The 19,478-nt window shown below is 70.7% G+C and overlaps 2 protein-coding genes across 5 annotated transcripts in view; both read left to right on the top strand.

Annotated features, from left to right (window-relative positions):
* Nucleotides 1–2,414: 2,414 nt before the first annotated feature.
* Nucleotides 2,415–9,271, top strand: FGFR4 (fibroblast growth factor receptor 4). Of its 2 annotated transcripts, XM_068408471.1 has the most exons (18): nt 2,415–2,498; nt 2,919–3,024; nt 4,031–4,300; nt 4,408–4,497; nt 4,685–4,851; nt 4,940–5,063; nt 5,364–5,554; nt 5,673–5,811; nt 5,896–6,089; nt 6,332–6,477; nt 6,724–6,845; nt 6,949–7,059; nt 7,192–7,382; nt 7,770–7,892; nt 7,965–8,035; nt 8,323–8,460; nt 8,536–8,641; nt 8,718–9,271. In XM_068408471.1, exons 2-18 carry the CDS (start codon nt 2,952–2,954, stop codon nt 8,859–8,861), a joined length of 2,400 nt encoding a protein of 799 aa, XP_068264572.1. In that variant the 5' UTR covers nt 2,415–2,498; nt 2,919–2,951; the 3' UTR covers nt 8,862–9,271. The 2 variants fall into 2 exon arrangements, with proteins under 2 accessions (XP_068264572.1, XP_068264571.1); XM_068408470.1 differs by lacking the exons at nt 2,415–2,498; nt 2,919–3,024 and having other exon boundaries at nt 3,160–4,300.
* Nucleotides 9,272–18,069: 8,798 nt separating this feature from the next.
* Nucleotides 18,070–19,478, top strand: part of NSD1 (nuclear receptor binding SET domain protein 1) — a 65,179-nt gene continuing 63,770 nt past the window's right edge. For all 3 annotated transcript variants that reach the window (XR_011048909.1, XM_068409666.1, XM_068409667.1), the window contains exons 1-2: nt 18,070–18,130; nt 18,343–19,013. Coding sequence is in view for 2 of the 3 variants with exons in the window: in XM_068409666.1 (XP_068265767.1) it covers nt 18,363–19,013 (651 nt within the window). In the remaining variant the exon portion in view is untranslated. The remainder of the gene's footprint in view (nt 18,131–18,342; nt 19,014–19,478) is intronic.

Raw genomic sequence — 19,478 nt, forward strand, 5'->3', positions numbered from 1 at the left:
TGGAGCCCTGGCGCCCAGCCCCTCGTGCACGCTCGCTGCCGCAGGGCCCCGCACACGTGAGTGAGGCCGAGGGGCTGGCTGGGGGTCACCTCTCCTCAGGTGGGCATGGGGCAGAGAGGGTCCCCCTGCCCCATCTGCACCATGCCCACCCCCTCGCTGTCCTGTCTGCGGGGCCCTGGGGGTGTGCTCCCTCCCTGGGCACCCCGCTGCATCTGAGCTCCCACCCTCTCTCTGCAGCTCGGTGGCCAGGGGACACGTGTCCCTTGTGGTGCTGCGGCTGATGGGAGCAGCCGAAGGGGTTGGGGTGGACAGGGGCAGCAAAGGAGGGTGCTGGGGCAGTGCGGGGCGCCGGCGCTGGCACAATCCCCCCTTGTTGAGCTGCTGGCGTGGCAGAGGCCGTGGCGGTGCTGCTGGCAGCGGGCGGCAGGCGGTGGGGCTGTGCTGCTGTGAAGGGCTTTTTGTTTGCATCAGTTGCTGTTATAAATCACAGCAGGCAGCCCGACCCCCGGCCCAGCGCTGCCCCACGGCACGGAGGGGACGGGCTCCCGGCTGCCCGCAGCACAGCCCCACCGTGCCCCAGCCTGCACCCGGCGTCGCCCTGGCCCGGCAGGGATGCTTGGCATGACGTGGGGTGAGGTGCCAGCGCTGGTCCCCTTCCTCTGCTCCCACCCAGCACCGTCCCCAGCAGTGGGGGACCTGGCTGGGATATGGGGGGGTTTCTCTGTGCCCATCCCAGGCTGTGGCTCCCACGGGCTCCCTGGAGTCCCAGCTCTCCCCCCCAGTGTTCCCAGCACTGGGAATGACCTCTTCTCTCTGGTTTTAATTTGGTTTCAGTTCGAATCAAACTGAACCCAACATTCTTCTGTGCTTCCGGCACGCTGCAAGCTCTGCAGGGGCGGCTGCTGCTCCGTGAAATTGATGTTCTTGTCCGCTTCACGCACCGGCAGGAATGAACAGCTGCCGGGGCTGCCGGCCCTAGGGACTGCTCCGTGTGCCCCTGCACCCCGGGGGGGGACCAGCACCCCAGGGGAGGAGCAGCATGGGGTGGACAGCACTATGGGAGATTGTAGCACCAACCAGCCCTTGCAGTGAAACCATGTCTTGCTGGAAGTTGCTGGTTTCACACACGAAGGCAGCATGGACAAAGCTGTGCCCTGGCCCTGGTGGCATGGCCCTGCAGGGTGGGGGTGACAGTGGCAGCCGCATCCCGCTCACACGACCCCAGGATCCACAGTGAGCACAGGCAAGGCTTCTGGAAAGCAGAAAGATGGCGAAGCAGACAGCGATGCAGCGAGGGAGAGCAGCTCTGGGGCCAGATCCTGACCATGTGCTGGGGACACCCTCTGTCCCCTCTGACTGGCAGCAGGACGCTCAGGGGAAGGTGTCCCTGGGGACCGCATCAGCTCAGAGGGCCTGAGTCCAGGCTTCCTCCCGTGCCCAGCGGTCCTGTGTGGGCAGGCAAGCGGGCAGCGGGGCCGGGGCACGGTGGGGTCTGCCCGCCCCAGTGCCAGCAGCAGCTCAGGGAAAGCGAAGGTGAAGTGTTTATGGTCGGATTAGGGCCACTCCAGCCCTGGCTCGCGGCCTGGCGGTGTTTTACGACGCTCCGTTATGGGCTCCTAATGAGGGTCACAGCCGCTTTATGGCACCGGCAGCGATAACGCTGCAACTAATTGCAGCACAATTAGCGAGCGGGCTGCCGGGCACCCAGCAACGCGCAGCACCCAGCCCCGGCCCGGGCCACCGCCGGGGCGGGCACCGCTGCCGGGGAGCCCTCGGCATCTCCGGGGCCGCGGTGCGATCCCGCTCCCGGCGATCGGGGTGCCACGGGGGGAAGAGAGGGCACGGGCGGCCTTGCCCCCCCCGCCCGATGTGCTGCTCCCGGCGTGGGGGCCCGACACGTGGGGTCTGCCCGGGGGGCGGCGGAGGGCAGCGGCCCCGGGTGCTCCGCAGCCCCACGCGGTCCCCACCCGCGGGGCGATGCCGCGGCGGCGGGGCCGTGCCGGCGGGTGCCCGGGGGCCGCCCCTCGCTGCTGGCGGGGGCCGGTGCCGGCCGCCCCCCCCCGCCCCGAGCCCTCCCAGCTCGGCGGCGGGTCGGTTTGCGGAGGAGCCGGCGGCCGGCGGCGCGGGGCCGGTTGCAGCAGCCGCGGCTCGGGGCCGGTCCCCCCCCACACACCCCCCCAGTGCTCCGGGCGGGGCGGGCGGCGCCGCTGTAACCCGAGCGCGTCCCTACAAAGTGCCCGCGCCCGCCGCCGCGGCGGCAGAGCGGGGCCGGAGCGAGCCGCGAGCGGCCGCGGAGCCGTGCCCGGAGCCGTCCGCAGCCCGCAGCCTGTCCCAGCCCCGGTCCCAGCCCCAGCCCCAGCCCGGAGCCGTCCCCAGCCCTGCCCGCCATGGGGCCGCGGTGAGGGGCGCGGCGGCGCTGAGCCCGCCGGCCCCCGGACTTTGCCCGGGCCCTCCCCGCGCTGCGCGGGCGGCCCCGCCGAGGGAGCCCGTCACCGCCGGTAACGCCGCCGCCCGCGACCCCCGCCCGCGGGACACCCCCCCCCGCCCCGGACCCCCCTCCCGGGGATCCCCCGCACCCCGGGACCCCCCAGCCCCTACAGCCCCGCCGTGCCCGGTTAACCTCTCCCAGCGCCCTGGCCAGGCTGCCGCTGGCTGGAGGGGTCGGGTTCCCTGCACCCAGCCGCGGTCCCCCCACCCGTGCCCCCCCCGAGCCGTCGGGGGGGGTCTGGAAGGGGTTTCACCCTGTTCAGGGTCCCCCGTGGTTTGCCTCCCCTCCATGTGCACCCACCCTCGGCGTGCCCTGGGGACCCCGCACCGCTGCCCCACAGCCCACCGGGGACCAGCCACCCCGTCCCTGCTCACCCCGGGAGCGAGCTGCCTGCCCGGCTCCGCTCACGCCGGCCCTGCCTGTCCCGCAGGGTGGGAGCCGCCGCGCCGGAGGGGCCTGGAAGATGCGGCCCCTCTTGCAGGTCCTGGTGGGGCTGCTGCTGGGGGCTGCTGCCCAGGGCAGGGCGATGGAGGCAGGTACGGCTGCAGGGGGGTGAAAGGGAGCTTGGGGGTGGTGGGATGGGGGTCCTGCTTGCTAAACACCGAGTCCCAGCTGGGCAGCGAGCCCCTGGGGCTGCTGGGTGCTCGCCGTGGGCACGCAGCCCCACAGCTCTGACTGCACGGCGGGATCTGGGGGCACCCATCCAGCTGGGGCACGGCATGAGGGGCCAGCATCTCCATCACCGGGTGAGGAGGTGTGGAGGCTGGCAGGAGCAGGGTGGCTCCAGGCAGGCTGTCCCTGTGCTACGGGGCTCAGCTCGCTCGGTGAACGTGCATGGCGGAGCGGGATGGTGTGAGCGCTGCGGGCTGTGGCAGTTGTGTGTGGCTTGGTGGTGAGTGGGAATGCCTTAGAGGTGCGGGTGGTCGGTGCCTCTCGGTGGTGGGTACAGGAGAAGCACATGTGCCAGGGGGGCAGAGGCCCAGCTACCCCACATTCCCCCCCCGTGACGGCCACACAGAGGGCTGGGGACGCATGTGTGTGTCCCCAGGCCCCCACACACGGGCAGGCTGCGGTGGGTGCTGCTGAGCTGGCGGTTGGGTTGTTGCTGCCCTCCGTGTGCCCATGCCTGCTGCCAGCCATCGGCAGGCAGGGTACCGCTGCCCAGCCCGGGCATCGCCGGGCCAGCCAGGGTTGGGGGTTCCGGCCGTGCCTGGGGCATGTGGAGGCCTGACAGCGGGGGTTTGGTGCCCTTGTTCAGTGCTGCGTTCGGTGAGGCAGGACAGGCTTGGGCACCCTGCAGTGCTGGGAGTGGCTGCTGTGGAAGGATGGTGGCATGTGTGGCCTTGGACGGCGACAAACAGCTGGGGAAGCCACGTCCCTGCGCCCCAGGGCAGAGTCCGGCCCTTGCCCGCCTCCGGGGCAGCAGAGCCGGCACCAGGCTGTGCCGCACCACGTGCTCTGCGTACTGGGGTGGGCGTGTGGTGGGGTCCTGCCGTCGGAGAGGGGTGAGCAGGGGGCTGGGCACTCACAGTGTGTCTCCAGAGCTGTTTGAGAGCCCGCTGCTGGAGTTGGAAGAGGAACATCTCCTGCTGGACCCAGGCAACGCGTTGAGACTGTACTGTGACACCAACCAGAGCGGCGTCAGCGTGGTCTGGTACAAGGAGTCCCGGCCGCTCGTCCCGGGGGGTCGTATCCGCCTCCGGCAAAGCCTGCTGGAGATCTCAGAAGTCGCCTATGAGGACTCGGGGCTCTACGTGTGCCGAGCACGGGCGACTGGGGAGATCCTGCGCAACTTCACCGTCTCCGTCCTGGGTAGGAGCCCCGGCAGCGCCCAGCTCCCCCCCCGGGGCAGTAAGGCAGCTGCTGCCTGCCCAGCCCTACAGGCAGGGATGTCCCTCTCAACCCATTTTCCCTTGCAGACTCACTGGTGTCGGGTGATGACGATGAAGACAGTGATGGGGATGGTCCCCACGGAGGCCGAAATGAGGAGCCCCTCTACATGCACAGAGGTCAGTGCTGCCCCGGGCAGGAGAGGGCAGCTCGGGCCCTGCCTGTCCCCAGACAAGGCCGTTCGGGGCAGGACCTCCCGTGGGGCACTGCTGCCTCCCGCTCACCGCACGAGCGGCTGAGGGCAGCCTCGGCAGCCTCCGTGCTGCCCCTTGGCCCCCTCCCACCGTACGTCCTGTGTCTCCCCAGCTCCTTACTGGACTCACCCGCACCGGATGGACAAGAAGCTGTATGCGGTCCCCGCGGGGAACACGGTGAAGTTCCGCTGCCCGGCCTCGGGCAGCCCCAGCCCCAGCATCCGCTGGTTCAAGAACGGGCGCGAGTTCCGGGGGGAGCACCGCATCGGGGGCATCCGGGTAAGGGCCAGGGTCCCCCGCCGCAGCCTCCCCTACCGGGATCTGCCCCCCCCATCACACCTCACCGCCTTACCTCCCCCCTCTGCAGCTCCGGCACCAGCACTGGAGCCTGGTGATGGAGAGCGTGGTGCCCTCCGACCGCGGCAACTACACCTGCGTGGTGGAGAACAGGTTTGGCAGCATCCACTACAGCTACCTCCTGGACGTGCTGGGTGAGGGCTCCTCGGCGCGGCGCTGGTCCTGGCTCCCCACTCCCCCTGCGCCTAGCAGAGGGGTCGGAGTCACGGGGAAAGGGGCAGAGGAGCCTCTGCTCATATCCTCTCCGCTGGCACTGCCCGCGTGCCCTTCGCACCCAAGGGACATGGGGATGGAGACCAGGCTTTTATTGCACTGGTCTGCTGTAGGGCTGGGGAAGGGCTCTCCGTGGGTTCACAGCGGGCAGAGGGAGGCAAAAAGGAGCCCCTGCTCTGGGCCACCGTGTCGGTGACACCGCTCCGCTCTCGGCTGTGCAGAGAGGTCCCCGCACAGGCCCATCTTGCAGGCTGGGCTGCCTGCCAACACCACAGCCCTGGTGGGCAGCGATGTGGAATTCTTCTGCAAGGTCTACAGCGATGCCCAGCCCCACATCCAGTGGCTGAAGCACATCGAGGTGAATGGCAGCAGCTACGGTCCTGACGGGGTCCCCTACGTGCAAGTGCTCAAGGTAACAAGGGCTGGAAGCGCTCGGGTCCCAGATGGCCACCCCAAAGTGGTGACTGGGGGTGCACAGAGCCCCCCGAGGAGGAGGAGGGGTGCTGACCGTCCGTCCCTCTCCCTGGCAGACTGCAGACATCAACAGCTCCGAGGTGGAGGTGCTGTACCTGCGCAACGTCTCCGCAGAGGATGCTGGCGAGTACACCTGCCTGGCAGGGAACTCCATCGGCCTGTCCTACCAGTCTGCCTGGCTCACCGTGCTGCCGGGTAGGGCTGGGGGTCCTGGGGCGGGAGCTGGGACCCCCGGCACACAGGGACCGTGGCTCAGGCCGACTCATTCGCTTCCTCCAGAAGAGGAGCTGGTGCGGGAAGCCGAAGCCCCCGAGGCCAAGTACACAGACATCATCATCTATACCTCGGGCTCGCTGGCCGTGGCCATGGCCGCCATCATCGTGGTGCTGTGCCGGATGCAGACTCAGTCGAGCAAGCAGCCCCTGGAGCCCATGGCGGTCCACAAGCTCTCCAAGTTCCCACTCATCCGGCAGGTAAGTGCCAAGCTGGAGCCCTGGGGGCACGGGGGGACCTTGGCAACCAACTGGCTCCACGAGTGCCTCCTGTGCCCATCACACCTTACCCTGCTGCCAGCCTTGGGGCTGCCCTCCCCACAGTGTCCTGTGGCTCCCTCGCCCCGTTGCTCTGAGTGAGGGTCTCTCTGCAGCACCGTTGGGTCTGTTTGGCCCCAGAGCACGGGGCGGGATGGCTGAGGTCCCTTGGGCTCTCTCTGCAGTTCTCTCTGGACTCCAGCTCCTCCGGGAAGTCCAGCACGTCCCTGATGCGCGTCACTCGTCTCTCCTCCAGCTGCGCCCCGATGCTGGCTGGGGTCATGGAGCTGGACCTGCCCCTCGATGCCAAGTGGGAGTTCCCCCGAGACAAGTACGGTGCCGGGCGGTGCGGGGCAGGTCTGGGGGCTGCTCTCCCCAGCCACCCTGGGGACAGCAGCATGCGGGTGACGGATGGGGAGGTCTCCAGCCATCACCAGTCTCAGCACTGCTGTACCCCACGGTGCTGGGACTCAGAGAGGGGCAGCCACACCACCTCTGCTCCTTGGGGTCTGGCCATGTGGTGGTGGGGAGTGGGGCCATCCCTGCAGTCCTTTATGGTTCTGCCCGTCCCTGCCAGGCTGGTGCTGGGCAAGCCCCTGGGGGAAGGCTGCTTTGGCCAGGTGGTGCGGGCAGAGGCTTACGGCATTGACAGAGACCGGCCGGACAGAGCCGTCACCGTGGCTGTGAAAATGCTGAAAGGTAATGGTTCCTCTGCCAGTGTGCCAGGTACAGGGGTTACATCGGTGCCAGGCTGCGGTGCCACCCCAGCCGGCATGGTGACATGGCCCTCCTCCTTCCCCAGACAACGCCACGGACAAGGACCTGGCCGACCTCATATCTGAGATGGAGATGATGAAGCTGATGGACAAGCACAAGAACATCATCAACCTCCTGGGCGTCTGCACACAGGACGGTGAGGGGGCTGTGCAGGCAGGGCTCGGGCAGGGCGTGGGCAGGGGACAGGGCTGTTGGGGAGAGTGGCAGGTGGGATGCTGGGGTGGGGCAGGGCAGGGCAGGGGCTGAGTGGAGTGGACGCCTTTCCCAGGGCCGCTGTACGTGATCGTGGAGTTTGCTGCGAAGGGCAACCTGCGCGAGTACCTCCGCGCCCGCCGCCCCCCGACACCCGACTATGCTTTTGATGTCACGGCGATGCCCGAGGAGCAGCTCTCTTTCAAGGACCTGGTCTCCTGTGTCTACCAGGTGGCCCGTGGCATGGAGTACCTGGAGTCCAAACGGGTAGGGCTGGCACAGCCCTCACAGGCTGCCTGTGCTCGGCACAGCCTGGCGGGGCATGGCAGTGACGGAGGAGCGCTGTGTCCCCGGTGATCCCACTGTCCCCATGGAGAGGGAGCCCAGCCCCTTCCCCTGGGCTGTCCAGAATATCTCGGCCACATCCAGCAAAGCTCAGGACAGGATCTCCCCAAAAATGTGGGGCTTAAAGCCTGACCCACCTCATGGGTGTCCCACCGCCACTGCCCCTGTCGACACAGCCAGCCACCACAGGGGTGCTGGGGGGACTGGCAGTGCTGGGGGGTGCATGGGAGGGGAGCGGGTGTGGGGAGGGGACACACGGAGCTGGAGCCACCATCTCACACCCCTGCGGGCGACACTTCCCCCCGGCAGTGCATCCACCGTGACCTGGCTGCCCGCAACGTGCTGGTCACGGCAGAGAGCGTGATGAAGATCGCTGACTTCGGCTTGGCCAGGGACGTCCACGACATCGACTACTACAAGAAAACCAGCAATGTGAGTGGGGGGCCTGGGAGGGGGGGTATGGAGACCCCCAGCTGGGGCTGAGCAAGGGGTTTGCTCCCGCAGGGCCGACTGCCAGTGAAATGGATGGCACCCGAGGCCCTGTTCGACCGCGTCTACACCCACCAGAGCGATGTGTGAGTGCCAGGGCTGAGGATGCTATCGGGTGTGGGACGAGGCTGCCATCGGTGCGGGACAAGGTGGCACCATGGGGTTATGCACATACTCGAGGGTCCCCATGAGTAGGACAGGGGTACTCCATGGGGACAGCAGCAGTGGGGCGTGTCTTACCCTGGGGTGATGCCACCCTCTTCCATCCCTGCTGCCGTGGCACCGCAGGGTGCGGTGGGGCAGGCTGGGGCTGCGCCTGCCCAGGGAGGGTCCTAGGACATGGCTGACCCCCCTTTGCTGTGCATGATCCCAGGTGGTCCTTCGGGATCCTGATGTGGGAGATCTTCACGCTGGGGGGTTCCCCCTACCCCGGCATCCCTGTTGAGGAGCTCTTCAAGCTGCTGAAGGAGGGGCACCGCATGGACCGGCCGTCCAACTGCACCCACGAGCTGTGAGTACCAGCCATGGGGGCAGGGGCCACGGCGAGACCCCCTAGCTAGCACCCCCTGACCACCCCGTCACGCAGGTACATGCTGATGCGGGAGTGCTGGCACGCCGTGCCCTCGCAGCGCCCCACCTTCAAGCAGCTCGTGGAGGGGCTGGACAAGATCCTGGCAGCTGTTTCGGAGGAGGTGAGCGGTGGGGGGATCTGGCAGGTGGGGTGGGTGCTGATGGCACCGGCACTGATGGCACCGTCTCTCCCTGCAGTACCTGGACCTCTCCATGCCCTTCGAGCAGTACTCGCCCTCCTGCGAGGACACAGCCAGCTCCTGCTCCTCCGACGACTCCGTCTTCACCCACGACCCATTGCCACTGGCTCCCCGCCTCTTCTACCCCAGCGTGAGGACTTAACGGCGGGCGGGGAAGGGTGATGCCGGGGCTGCCTCTGCTCTCACAGGGAGCAGGTCTGGGTTCCCACAGGTTCCCTGCTTTGCTGGTGTGAGCGGTGGGCGGGCAGGGCCCCGAGCCGCAGCGCCGGGGCAGGGTGCCCCCCTCTCTCCAGGCTCCGTTTTGGCACCGAGCCTTCAGTCATGGCTGAGACCTGCCTGGCATTGCAGGGCAGCGGGAGCCAGAGCCTCTGCAGGGCGGGCACTGCCTGGGGTGCCCACGGCATCGCCCAGGGAGCCGGGCTTTGGCCAGCGCTCCAGTGGAAGCATCTCTGGGCGAGAGCCTGCCGGGCTCCCGCTGCCTCTGTACATAGCCATAGAGATGAATATTTATGTACGTGAAATATCAACCTGATAAATTATTTTTTTGGAATAGACCGCGGCACAGTTTCTGGGGGCGAAGGGCCTGGCCGAGCTGGGAAGGCGGGCTGGGGGCCGCCTCCTGGCCCCAGCCAGCGCGGGGGCCTGCGGGTGCTCCCGGGGGACACGGAGGCAGTGCCACAGGTGCAGGAAGCGATGTCCCTGCTCCCGCGCCTCCAGCCCCGCTCCAGCACAAAGCGCCCTCGCATCTGTTCCCCATTAGCCGCTGCTGCACTAAGCCACCGTGAACTCCGCTACCAGCATCGCCCTGAAACCGATCCCCCAACTGCCGCGGGCTCCCAGGCTGGGAAAGCGCTCTGGGGCCAGCCCTGTGCGATGGGGACCCCCCCGCAGCCCCCCTGCCCAGGCCAGCCCCGGGACTCCAGGTAAAAGTGAGTTACAGGCTCTATGCTGCCTTCCTGGAGCCCCCACACCCCTGGGAGCCCAAGCTGGGGGGCTCCAGCCCCAGGCCTTGCTCTGCAGTGCCGGCTTCACCCCTCTTGCCCTGCGATGCCCGGCTCTGCTGGGAGCATGGGCAGGGGGGGCTGCAGCTGTCTCACCCCCTCCTGCCAGCCCACTCCCTGGGTCTAGGATTTCATCTAGGGCTGGGCTTTGCCGGCCGTTAGCCTCGGGATCTTGTTTCCTCCTCCAGCTCCCAGCTGCATTCACAGCCCCCCAGCCTGGAAGCCAGCTCTCCGGCACAACCTGCCCCAAACCAGCCCAAGGGGAGGGTGCTGGCAGGCGCTGGGGGGGCAGGAGCTGGGGCTGGAGCAGCGGGAAAGGGGATCCTTCGGTGCTGCCTGCTGCTGCAGTGGTGCTGAGGTCCGGGCTCTCGAGGGATGCAGCTTGTGGCTGCCCTCGTATGGGGCTCAGCTCGGCCACGGGTGCAGCGCCTGCCCTGCATCGCGTGTGCTGGGGTGCGAGGTGCATCGCGTGTGCTGGGGAGCCCAGCAGCTGCCGGAGCCATCCCGGGGACCCCTCCTCCTCACAGCCCCTCGCAGAGCTGCTGGGGGGAGCCCAGCCCCACCAGTGTGCTTGCAGCCTCCCCCCCGAGCCCTGCTCCCCTCTCCGCTGGGACGAGTCCCCTGCTCTGGCTCGGCGGGCGGAGGCAGACAGGTGTGAAACCTGCCGGTGGTGGCAGCGTGCCTGCCCGGGATGGATCCCAGCTGTCCCGTAACGTGCCAGAACCAATGCATTTCGCACAGCCCTGAATGGGGCATTCACACGCCGGAGGGCAAACTGCCCAGGCTGCCCGCGGGGGCTGCCCGGCTCCCGGCCGGGACCGGGGCTACACACGAACGGGTGCAGGGGGAGGGGGTTGAGCCCCTGGGGGCTGCGTCCGGTTTGCCCCCACCTCGCCCCAGGCTGGGGTCTCCGTGCTGGGGAGCAGCATGGGGGGCAGGCGGTGCCCCGTGCCTGGTGTGGTTTGCACAGCTCTTGTTTGGGTGCTGCCCTTTCCTTGGAAAATGGGGCCACAGCCAGTCTCAAAGGGTGAGGTGGAGGTGGGTTTGTTAATCCTTAATGCCAGGTGTGGGGACACAAGGGGACATGGGGAGCAGGGACCTGCCACCCCCTGCCATGGCCTCACTTCGTCCCTGCTCACTTAGTGAGCGTGCCATGGGTGCAGGCAGTGCCTTGTCCCCACAGCCCAACCCACGCCAGCGCAGCCCAGCGATGCTTTCGGGGTCCCAGCGGTGCCCAGCGCTGTACCCACCCGCCTGCCCCAGCACAGGGGGCTGGTCCTCACTCCATCCCCGGGCACCCGGCGTCCCCCAGAGCTGCAGCAGTGGGTGCCAGCGGGCTGTGCTGGAGCCAGCTCTGCCGGGCATGGGGCAGCCGGGGCCGTGGCCTGGCAGGGAGGCATCCCGGGGCATCCCGCAGCCCCACGACAACTGGAGGCGGTTTTTATTGTTTAACATTCCTGGTATTTTCTGTCAGGGCTGAACCAATTGTCCTTAATCCGCCAGGCTCTGCTGGCCAAACAAGTGTGGCTGAGCCACCGGCATCCTGTCCCCACGAACAGGCCCCTTTTGTGAGGGGGATTTAGCATGTAGCCCAGTAAATCCCGCTGGTTTCCTGAGGCAGTGTTCCCACACACCACACACCCCCACCCCGCCGCCTGCCCCCCCAGCCCCCGGGTCCTGGCATCGCTCCCCTGCCTGGCCGTGCCTGCGGGCACCCTGTCTGCCCCGGGCACCCTGCCCGCCCCAGCCCTGGGGTCAGGTACCCACTGCCCGGCCAGAACCTGCCTGCTCCGGGGCTGTGTGTTCCCCCTGCACATTGCTGGGATGTGTCTATAGGTCCCTGCGGGATGTGGGGTGTCAATGGGGCTGAGGAGCTTCCTAGCCACCTCCCTGCACTGCTAATCCCAGGGGATGCTGAGTCCTGGGAGGGGTCCTGAGTCCTGGGGGAGATGGCTCTGGTCCTGGGGGGATGCTGTGTTCCTGGGGGGGTGCTGAGTCTTGAGGGGATGCTGTGATCCTTGGAGAGATGCTGGGGTCCTTGGGGGGGATGCAATGGTCCTGGGGGAATGCTGAGTCCTGGGGGGATGCTGAGCCCTAGGGGAGATGGCTCTGGTGTGAGGGGAGGATGCTGGGTTCTGGGAGCGATGCTGTGGTCCTGGGGGGGACGCTGGGTCCTGGGGGGGGTGCCGAGTCCTGAGGGAGACACAGCACCCCAGGGGCCAGGACACTGGCTGGTTCCTCATTCCAGCTCATGTGGCTCCCAGCCCCTCGCCTGGAGCTGTCTTCACTTAACGACTCTGCTGTGGGGCCAGGAGCTGCTGTTGTCTTTTCTCCCCAAGACAAAGACAACGGGATTTTATCTCCGGGGAGAATCTGGCTTTTGTGAGATGCAGAAAGCCTCTGCCCCCGGGCAGGGAGGGATGCAGCTGAGGGGGCTGAAAGGCACCAGGCTCCTGCCTCCCCCACCTGGCACTGCCCCTCTGCCAGCTCCTGCCTGCTGCACCCCATGTCCTGTGCCCTGCGCCCCGTGTCCTTGTCCCATGCCTGTGCTGCATGTTCACCACCGGTGCCCAGGCAGCGAAGGGGAGGGAAGGGCCCCCATGGGCCAGCGGGCAGGGAGAGGGGGTCCATGGGCACTCACACGTGAGGGCACCCTGTGCTGCTTCCCAGGCACAGGCTGAGGCAGGGGCCTGTCCTCTCCCGTGGAGGGATCCGAACACCGGCAGTGCCTGCATCCCTGGACCCTGCACACACACAGATGTGCACACACACACACAGATGTGCACACATACAGACGTGCACGCATACAGATGTGCGTGCACAGAGATATGCCCGCACACATACAGATGTGCATACACACACACAGCCGCCCCCCCTCCATGTCTGCAACCCCCCATCCCTGCACAAGCCCCTGCACACACGCCTTCCCATGCACATACACACACGCCCGTGTTTGCACACTCGCACCAGCCTGCACACACACACAGACACCCCTCGGCACATACCCCCCCATGCACACACCCCCCCACATACACAGAAACACACCCCCCGTGCATGCATCCACCCCCAGCCACGCACACACGCTGCTCCCGTGCACAACCCCCGTGCACACACACAGACCCCCCACGCACACCCCTTCTGTGCACACACATCCCCACGCACATGTACACCCCCCCTGCCCCCTACATCCCCATTCACACACGCACACCCCTGCACCCCCCTGCACACCCCCGGGCACCCCCAGGCACCGTCCCTGCACCCCGTAGAGCTGAGCCGCCAGCCCCTGCTCCAGCCAGGGAGGCCAAGCTGGGGGTCCCAGCGAGGGCAGGCGGGGGGTGCCCCATAGTGGCCCCCCCTCCAGCCCGCAGCCCTCTGCGCTCTCCCGGCCATGGCGGGTGGCGGGGGAAGCTGGGCTGCGAGCCCCATCTCCTGGCCAGCGGGAACAGCTCTGCACAGGGTGTACAGAAATGGGACAGGATGGGCAGCCCCCCCGCTGCACACCCACGCCTCTGCGGCTGGTGACAGTGGCCTTCACGACAGGCCAGCCCTGGGACTGTGCTGGGGGGGGTGACAAACTCGGCTGGGAAAAATGGGGATGGATCCTGGCTCCGCTCTCCATCCCATCACCCTCACACACAGATGGGGCTGGGAGCAGCACAGGGGGATTTGGGCTGCAGAGCTGCACCGTGTCCCGATGTGGGTCCCACTTATACCCGCTCTGGGTGGTGGGGACCAGCACGGGGAGGGCACCCCATGGGCACGAGAGCCTGGCGAACCTGGCTCTACCTTGAGTGGATGGAGCAAAGGCCAACAAGGGCTCAGCCTCGCTGCCCAGGGCTGGGGCCCTGTATACCCCCCAGCTGGGGATGGGGGGGCAGCACATCTGCCTGAGGGCTGGGGAACCAGGGAAGTCCTTGAGAGCGGCTGCAGCACCCAGCCAGGCACCCCGGACCCTGGTCCCGTGGTCCTGCCCCCCACCCACTGCCCTTGCGTGTTCCGGGGCTGCTCCTGCCCTGCCTGTCCTCGGGTTGGCCCCCCAAGGTTTCGGGGGGCCATGGCAGTGGCAGGGCAGGGGGGCTGCGGGGTGGGGTCCTGGGGGGTGGGAGTCACCCGGGCACAGGGAGCAGAGCCCCGCGCCAGCGAGGAACCCCCCCAGGGCTGGCTGTGCAGGCAGGTGTGGGCAGCGCTGCCTGCCTGCGAGCGCGGAGCTGCGGGCACGGTGCTGCCGGTGCTGCCGGGAGCCGGGCTGAGCCCCGCGGCCCGCCCCGGCTCTCCGCCGCTCTCCGCCGCTCCATCCGCAGCGGTTTACGAGCCCCCGCAAGCCGCTTCCCGGGGGAAAGGGGCCCCCGGCAAACCCTCGGGGCAGGATGCCCTCCTCTCCTCCTGTCCTCTCCTCTCCTCCTCTGCTTCCTTCCTCTCCCCCGGCCGGGCCAGCCCTGCCCCTGCCCGCCGCAGCTCCTTAACCCTTTCGCCCGCGCTCCCGGCCACGCACCGGCCCCACGGCCACGGGGCCCCCGCCCGCCCTCCGCCGGCCCTTTGTGCAGGGTCCCGGTGCTGCTCCTCGGGGGCCGCGCTCCCGCCGGTCCCCCCCGCCGTCCTCCCGCGCCCCCGCGGTGTCTGCCGGGGGGTGGGCAGCCATGGCTGGGAGCCGCTCGCAGCGAGCCCAGCCTGCCCACGGCTCCCACAGGACCTGCGTGGGACACGGCTCCCTCCACGCTGAGGTCTGGGGCTCCCCACCGGCCAGCTGTGACCCCCCATCTTCCCCGGGGAGAGATAGCGGGAGCCCCCGAGGCAGGGCCGTGCTCCCTTCGGTATCGGTGCGGCGGTGGGTAGCAGCCATGGCGGGCGCCGGGGACGCGCATCGGGTGCTGCGTGCCCGCTGTGGAGCAGGGGGACAGGGCTGCTCCGTGGGGGGACCGTGCCGGGCTGTGCATGGGGACCGGGGCCTCCAGAGGGAGCCCGCAGTGCCGTGCGGCTCCGCGGCCACCGGCCTGACCGGCTCCAGAGGCCCCGGCATGCTCTGGGAAGCCGGGCTGGGCTGGGGGGCGAGCCTGGCTGGGGGGCGAGCCTGCCTGCGGGGCGGGGGGCTCGCAGGCAAAGCCCGGCAGCGGGGAGGCCCCCCTGCGAGGCCGCCGGCCGCCCTGCTGGAGCTCGCAGACAAAGCCCCGCACCATGGCGGCAGGGCCGGCCCGTGCCGCCCGCCGTGCCGCACATCCGGGCGGGAGCGCGGCGGCGGTCTGGGTGCCATTTGCCTGCTCCGCTGCCGGAAGAGAGGGGCCGGGGAAGGGCCCTTCCTGCGGGCGCTGGCCATGGCGTGGGGAGAGGTGACACAGCAGATGGGGGGTGCAGCTGAGGGCATCCCGCTGCCCCGCTCCTCCTACACCCGTAACCACACGGCTGCAGGGAGCACTGCCGGGATCACCGCAGGCCCGTTGGGGAGGGCTCCTCCGGTGCCTCGGCATTGCCGGCTGGGATGTGCCAGGGAGGCAGTGGGATGGGGACATGCCTGGGGGTGCCCCAAGCCACCTGGGCACCGCTGCCCACTGGTACAGCCCCTGCCCACCAGCGTCCCGTGGGGCTGCACCGTGCCACGTGCCCGTGAGCGGAGGGCTCAGACCCTGGCGTGGCACTCAATGGGACCAGGCTGGGCATGGGACCAGTGCCCAGGCTGGGACGTGCCATGCTGGCAGTCCTGCCTCTCCCTGCCCGGCCAGTGTAAGGGGGCAAATCAGCAGAGCAGGGGGAGCTGGTGAAGATTTGGGGCTGGGACGTGGTTCCCCCAGTTGGGGACAGGCCTAAAGCTCTTCTTCCCAGGGCGACCCTTGCTCACCGGGTCTCCGGGCGCCAGGCGATGGGGAGACATGGGGCGCTCCCGCCCTGTGCAGGGCCCTGCCCGCCCCCCGGGGGGTTATAAATAAACCATTAGCTTTATTTTGGGAACGTGGCGGGAACGTGCGTGGCAGGTTGCTCCAAAGAGAAAGGAGGAAAGTTGGCTGCTGGGCCCCCGCCTGGGTGTGCCGGGGTGCGGCCGCTGAAGCTGGAGTCGCCCCCGGGGAGATGGGCTGTGCCAGAGGTTATTTCCCCTTCTGTGGGGAAACAGGGGGACCCCAGCCATGCTGGGTGCTGCCCCATCTCTGTGCAGGCAGGAAGGCCCGCGTGGACACGAGGCCTCGGTGCTGAGTTCATCCAGCGCCAGGCACAGCGTGGTCCCAGCTCCCACATGTCGCTGCAGCACGTGGGTACTGGGCGAGATGGCCCGTGGCTGGTCGGGTGCTGCTGGCCGAGCCCCAGGCTGGGACCTCGGAGGTACAAACAAGTCACGAGCAAAACCTCCGACCGTGGCGCTTCCTGCCAAGTCACCCCACCCTCCGTGGGTGTACTGGAGCGGCGCGAGACTGAACGTGGCAGTCTCTCCACAGTGGCAGCACACTGGTGCGGGGACAATGGGTCAGGACAACCTCAGTGTGGCCCCTCTGGGGCGGATGCTGGGGAGAAATGGTTGCCCATTGCCAGCTGCAGACAGGGCAGGAGGGAGCACCCGGGCAGGGCCAAAGGGACACTGGGAGAAGGCACAAGCCCCCGGAGAAGCTGCCACGTGCGCAGGCAGGGAGGCGGCAGGGCAGGGAGGCGGCAGGGCGCAGGGCTGCCCGCAGGCCGGGTCCCACTGCCCCGCTGAGCTGCCAGCCCGCAGCCCCTCCAGGACGCTGTTTTCGGGCTGCGCCCCAGGGGGGTGGCGAGGGCCGGGCAGCGGGCGCTGCCTGCCTGAGTGTGCAGAGAGGTGCTCCGGGGCCCCTGCCCGGCGGGGGGAGCGCGGCGCCAGCACGGCCGGGGGCTCCCGCACGGCCGGGCCGGGGTGGGGGGGCGAAACAAAGGGGCAGCGGCGGGCGGGGGAGAGCGGGTCCGCCCGGGCAGCGCCGCGCCGAGCCCCGCGGCGGCACCCGGCTCCCCGCCCGGCACCCCGGGGGGCGGCCGGGCCCTGCCCCCCGCGCGGCCCGGGCAGCACCGCCCCGGTGCCACATCCCTGCGCTGCCCCGGCCGCTGCCCCCCGCCCGGCCGCCCCCGCCCCGTGCCTGCCCAGCCGTGCCGGTGCGGCGGCGGCGGCGTGGCGCGGCGCCCGGACCCGCGCGGCTGGCGGCGGAGACCCCGGCCCCCATCTGGAGGTAGCGACGGAGCCGCCGCCCGCCGCGGAGCCACCGGGCCGGCCGAGGCGGGGGGTGGCGGGGCGCCGATGGCGGCCCGGCCCGGCGGAGCGGGCGGGCGCGGGGCCGGCTGCGCGCCGCTCGGCGGCGGGAGGGCGGGCGGGAGCGCGGCGCTCGCTGTCCGGGAGCGGCGGAGCCCGGCGAGGACAGCCAGGCCGCGGGCGCCCGGGCGCCGCTCCCCGGCGGGCGACGCTCGGCGAGGCGAGGCACGGCACGGCACGGCGAGCCCCGCGGAGGGCGACGGCCCGGCCCGCCGGTGCGCGGGAGGGCGGCGGGGGGAGCGCGGCCGGGGCGCCGGGCCCGACCCGCGGCGGACAATGGCAGGGGGTAACCCGAGCCCGGCGGGGGCGGGCGGCGGCCCGCGACCCCCGCCCCGCTGGCTGCCTGCTGGGACCGGGGCTGGGAACCGGACCGGGGCTGCGGCGGGGCGGGCGGCACACGCCGCCGGGCAGGAGCCGCCGCCCGCTAGGTGCCCCACCGGGGCGCAGGGCCCGGCCGACTCCATTTTGTTGGCTCCCGCTCCGCCGCCGCTCGCAGGCCCGCGGCCTGCCCGCCGGCCCCGCCGCCGACGAGGCGGGGGGTGGGGAGCGGCGGCCGGCCGGGGGCCCGCAGGTGAGGCGCGGCCGGGCCGCCCCGTCCCGTCTCGCCCCGGCCCAGCCCGTCCCGGCGGGGCCGCCCGGTGTGCCCCCCGCCGCCGCTTAAGATGGAGGCGGGGGAGCGGGCCCGAGGGCGCGGGGCTGGGCCGCCATGTGCGCGGGGCCGCGTCGGGCCGGGCCGGTCGGGCCGGGCCGCGGGCGGGGAGCGAGGCCGCGGCGGGGCAGGCCGGGCCGCGGGGGCGGCCGCTGGCGGCGGGCGGGCGCGCCGGGGGGGGGCAGCACTGAGCGCCCCCTCCCCCACCCCCCCCCGGCGGGCGGCGCGCGGGGGGGCGGGATGGGGGGGCGCCCGCCGAGGGGGGGTGCGGTGGGGGGGGCCGCGCGGGCGCGCGCTGATTGGCCGTCGCCGAACCCCAAGAGCGGGCGCAGGGGGCGCGCGCGCGCTCGCAGGCGCGGGGCGCGCGCGCCGGCGGGATGGCGGCGGCGGGCGCGCGCATGCGGGGGAGGGAGGAGGGAGGCGGCGGAGGAGCGCTGGCGGGGCCTGGCCGGGCCGGGTCGGCGCGTCTCCTTCTCGGCCCGCATCGGGGGCAGGCGGCGAGCGGGCCGCGGCGGCCGCAGGTAAACGGCGCCCCTCGGGGCGGCGGTGCACCGGCGAGGCGGGCGGCCCGAGGCCAGGCGGGCCCGTGCCGGGCAGCGGGCCGCAGCCTGGGCCTAGCGCGGCGACGGCAGCGTCGGGCCGCGCGGGGCCGGCGGAGCGGGGCCGGGTACCCCGGGCGCGGCTGCCATTTTGCGGCGGCGGTTGGGCTGACCCCATTGTGCTGTGTCCGCAGGTGGATGCCCGCGGCCCGGCATGGAGCAGGCCTGCGAAGTGAGCCGCCGCAGCTGCCTCGTCCCCTTCGGCACCTCGCTGGCGGCCGCCGAGGCCAAGGGCAGCCCCTTCGGCGAGGGCCGCGGCCCCGAGCCGCCTGCCATGCAGCTGGCCGCCGCCAAGCCCGTCTACGGCCAGGACCCCTCGTCCTGCTACATCCCGCTGCGCCGGCTGCAGGACCTGGCCTCCATGATCAACGCCGAGTACCTCGGCGGTGCCGCCGCCGACGGCGCTGAGGCCCTGCCCGACCCCGGCTCGCTGCCCCCCCGCCTCCCCGTGGCGCAGGACCCGGCGGCCGGCGCCGACGGATCTGGCGACGCGGCCCGCGGGGCCCTGGCCTTCCCACTGCTCCTGCGGGACGGCGGGGAGGAGGCGGCAGCGGAGGAGGAGGAGGGCGCCGAGACGCCGGAGGAGGAGGAGGACGACGACGACGACGACGACGAGGAGGAGGAGGCGACGGCGGACGGGGAGGAGGAGGTGGCCGAGCCCGGCTCGCGGAGCCGCGGCCGCCCCGGGCCGCAGCAGGGCCCTGCCACCCCGCCGCCACCCCTCTTGCAGGTGGTGGAGCCGGTGCCGGACGGCGGCCCCGGGGAGAAGCCGGAGCCTTCCGCCGCGGCGGCGGCCCTGCAGCTCGTAAGCACCGGCGGGGCGCGGGTGGGGGCGCGTCGGGCGGGGGGGCCGCGGCCGCTGCCATTTTGCAGCGGAGGCCGGCGAGGCCGGGCGCGGTGCGGCGGGGCCGGGCCGGGCACCGTTGCAGCCGGCACCCTCGAGGGCGGGCAGCCATCTTGCCGAGGGGACCCTGTCGAGGCGCGGGGGATCGCAGCCGGCCTCGGGGCCGCCCCCGGCCCGCCGTTGGGAGCTGCTCGGGGCTGCCGTGATGGGGTTCGCCGGCCAGAGCGGGCTGTCACCGGGCGCTGCCACGCACCTGTGCCCTGGCGCGGCCTTGTTCTCTCCTCGCCATCCCTCTGCCCGAGGACAGCGGGTCGGCGCGAAGTTGCGGTGCAGTTTTTTCCCCGTTAGAAGGTGTTTTTTTTTGGGTGCCCTGGGGGATACCAAGGGCAGGAGGAGAGCTTTTCCCTCTGCGGCCTGCGCCGGCTC

Source organism: Nyctibius grandis, chromosome 10 (assembly GCF_013368605.1).
Source record: "Nyctibius grandis isolate bNycGra1 chromosome 10, bNycGra1.pri, whole genome shotgun sequence".
Lineage (NCBI taxonomy): Eukaryota > Metazoa > Chordata > Aves > Nyctibiiformes > Nyctibiidae > Nyctibius > Nyctibius grandis.

Excerpts from the sequence above, each read along its gene's own strand:
- FGFR4 (XM_068408470.1), top strand. The coding sequence starts at position 3,706 with ATGTGGAGGCCTGACAGCGGGGGTTTGGTGCCCTTGTTCAGTGCTGCG. Across the intron at positions 5,555-5,672 it reads CCTACGTGCAAGTGCTCAAG|ACTGCAGACATCAACAGCTC; the intron begins GTAACAAGGGCT and ends TCTCCCTGGCAG. Across the intron at positions 7,383-7,769 it reads AGTACCTGGAGTCCAAACGG|TGCATCCACCGTGACCTGGC; the intron begins GTAGGGCTGGCA and ends TCCCCCCGGCAG.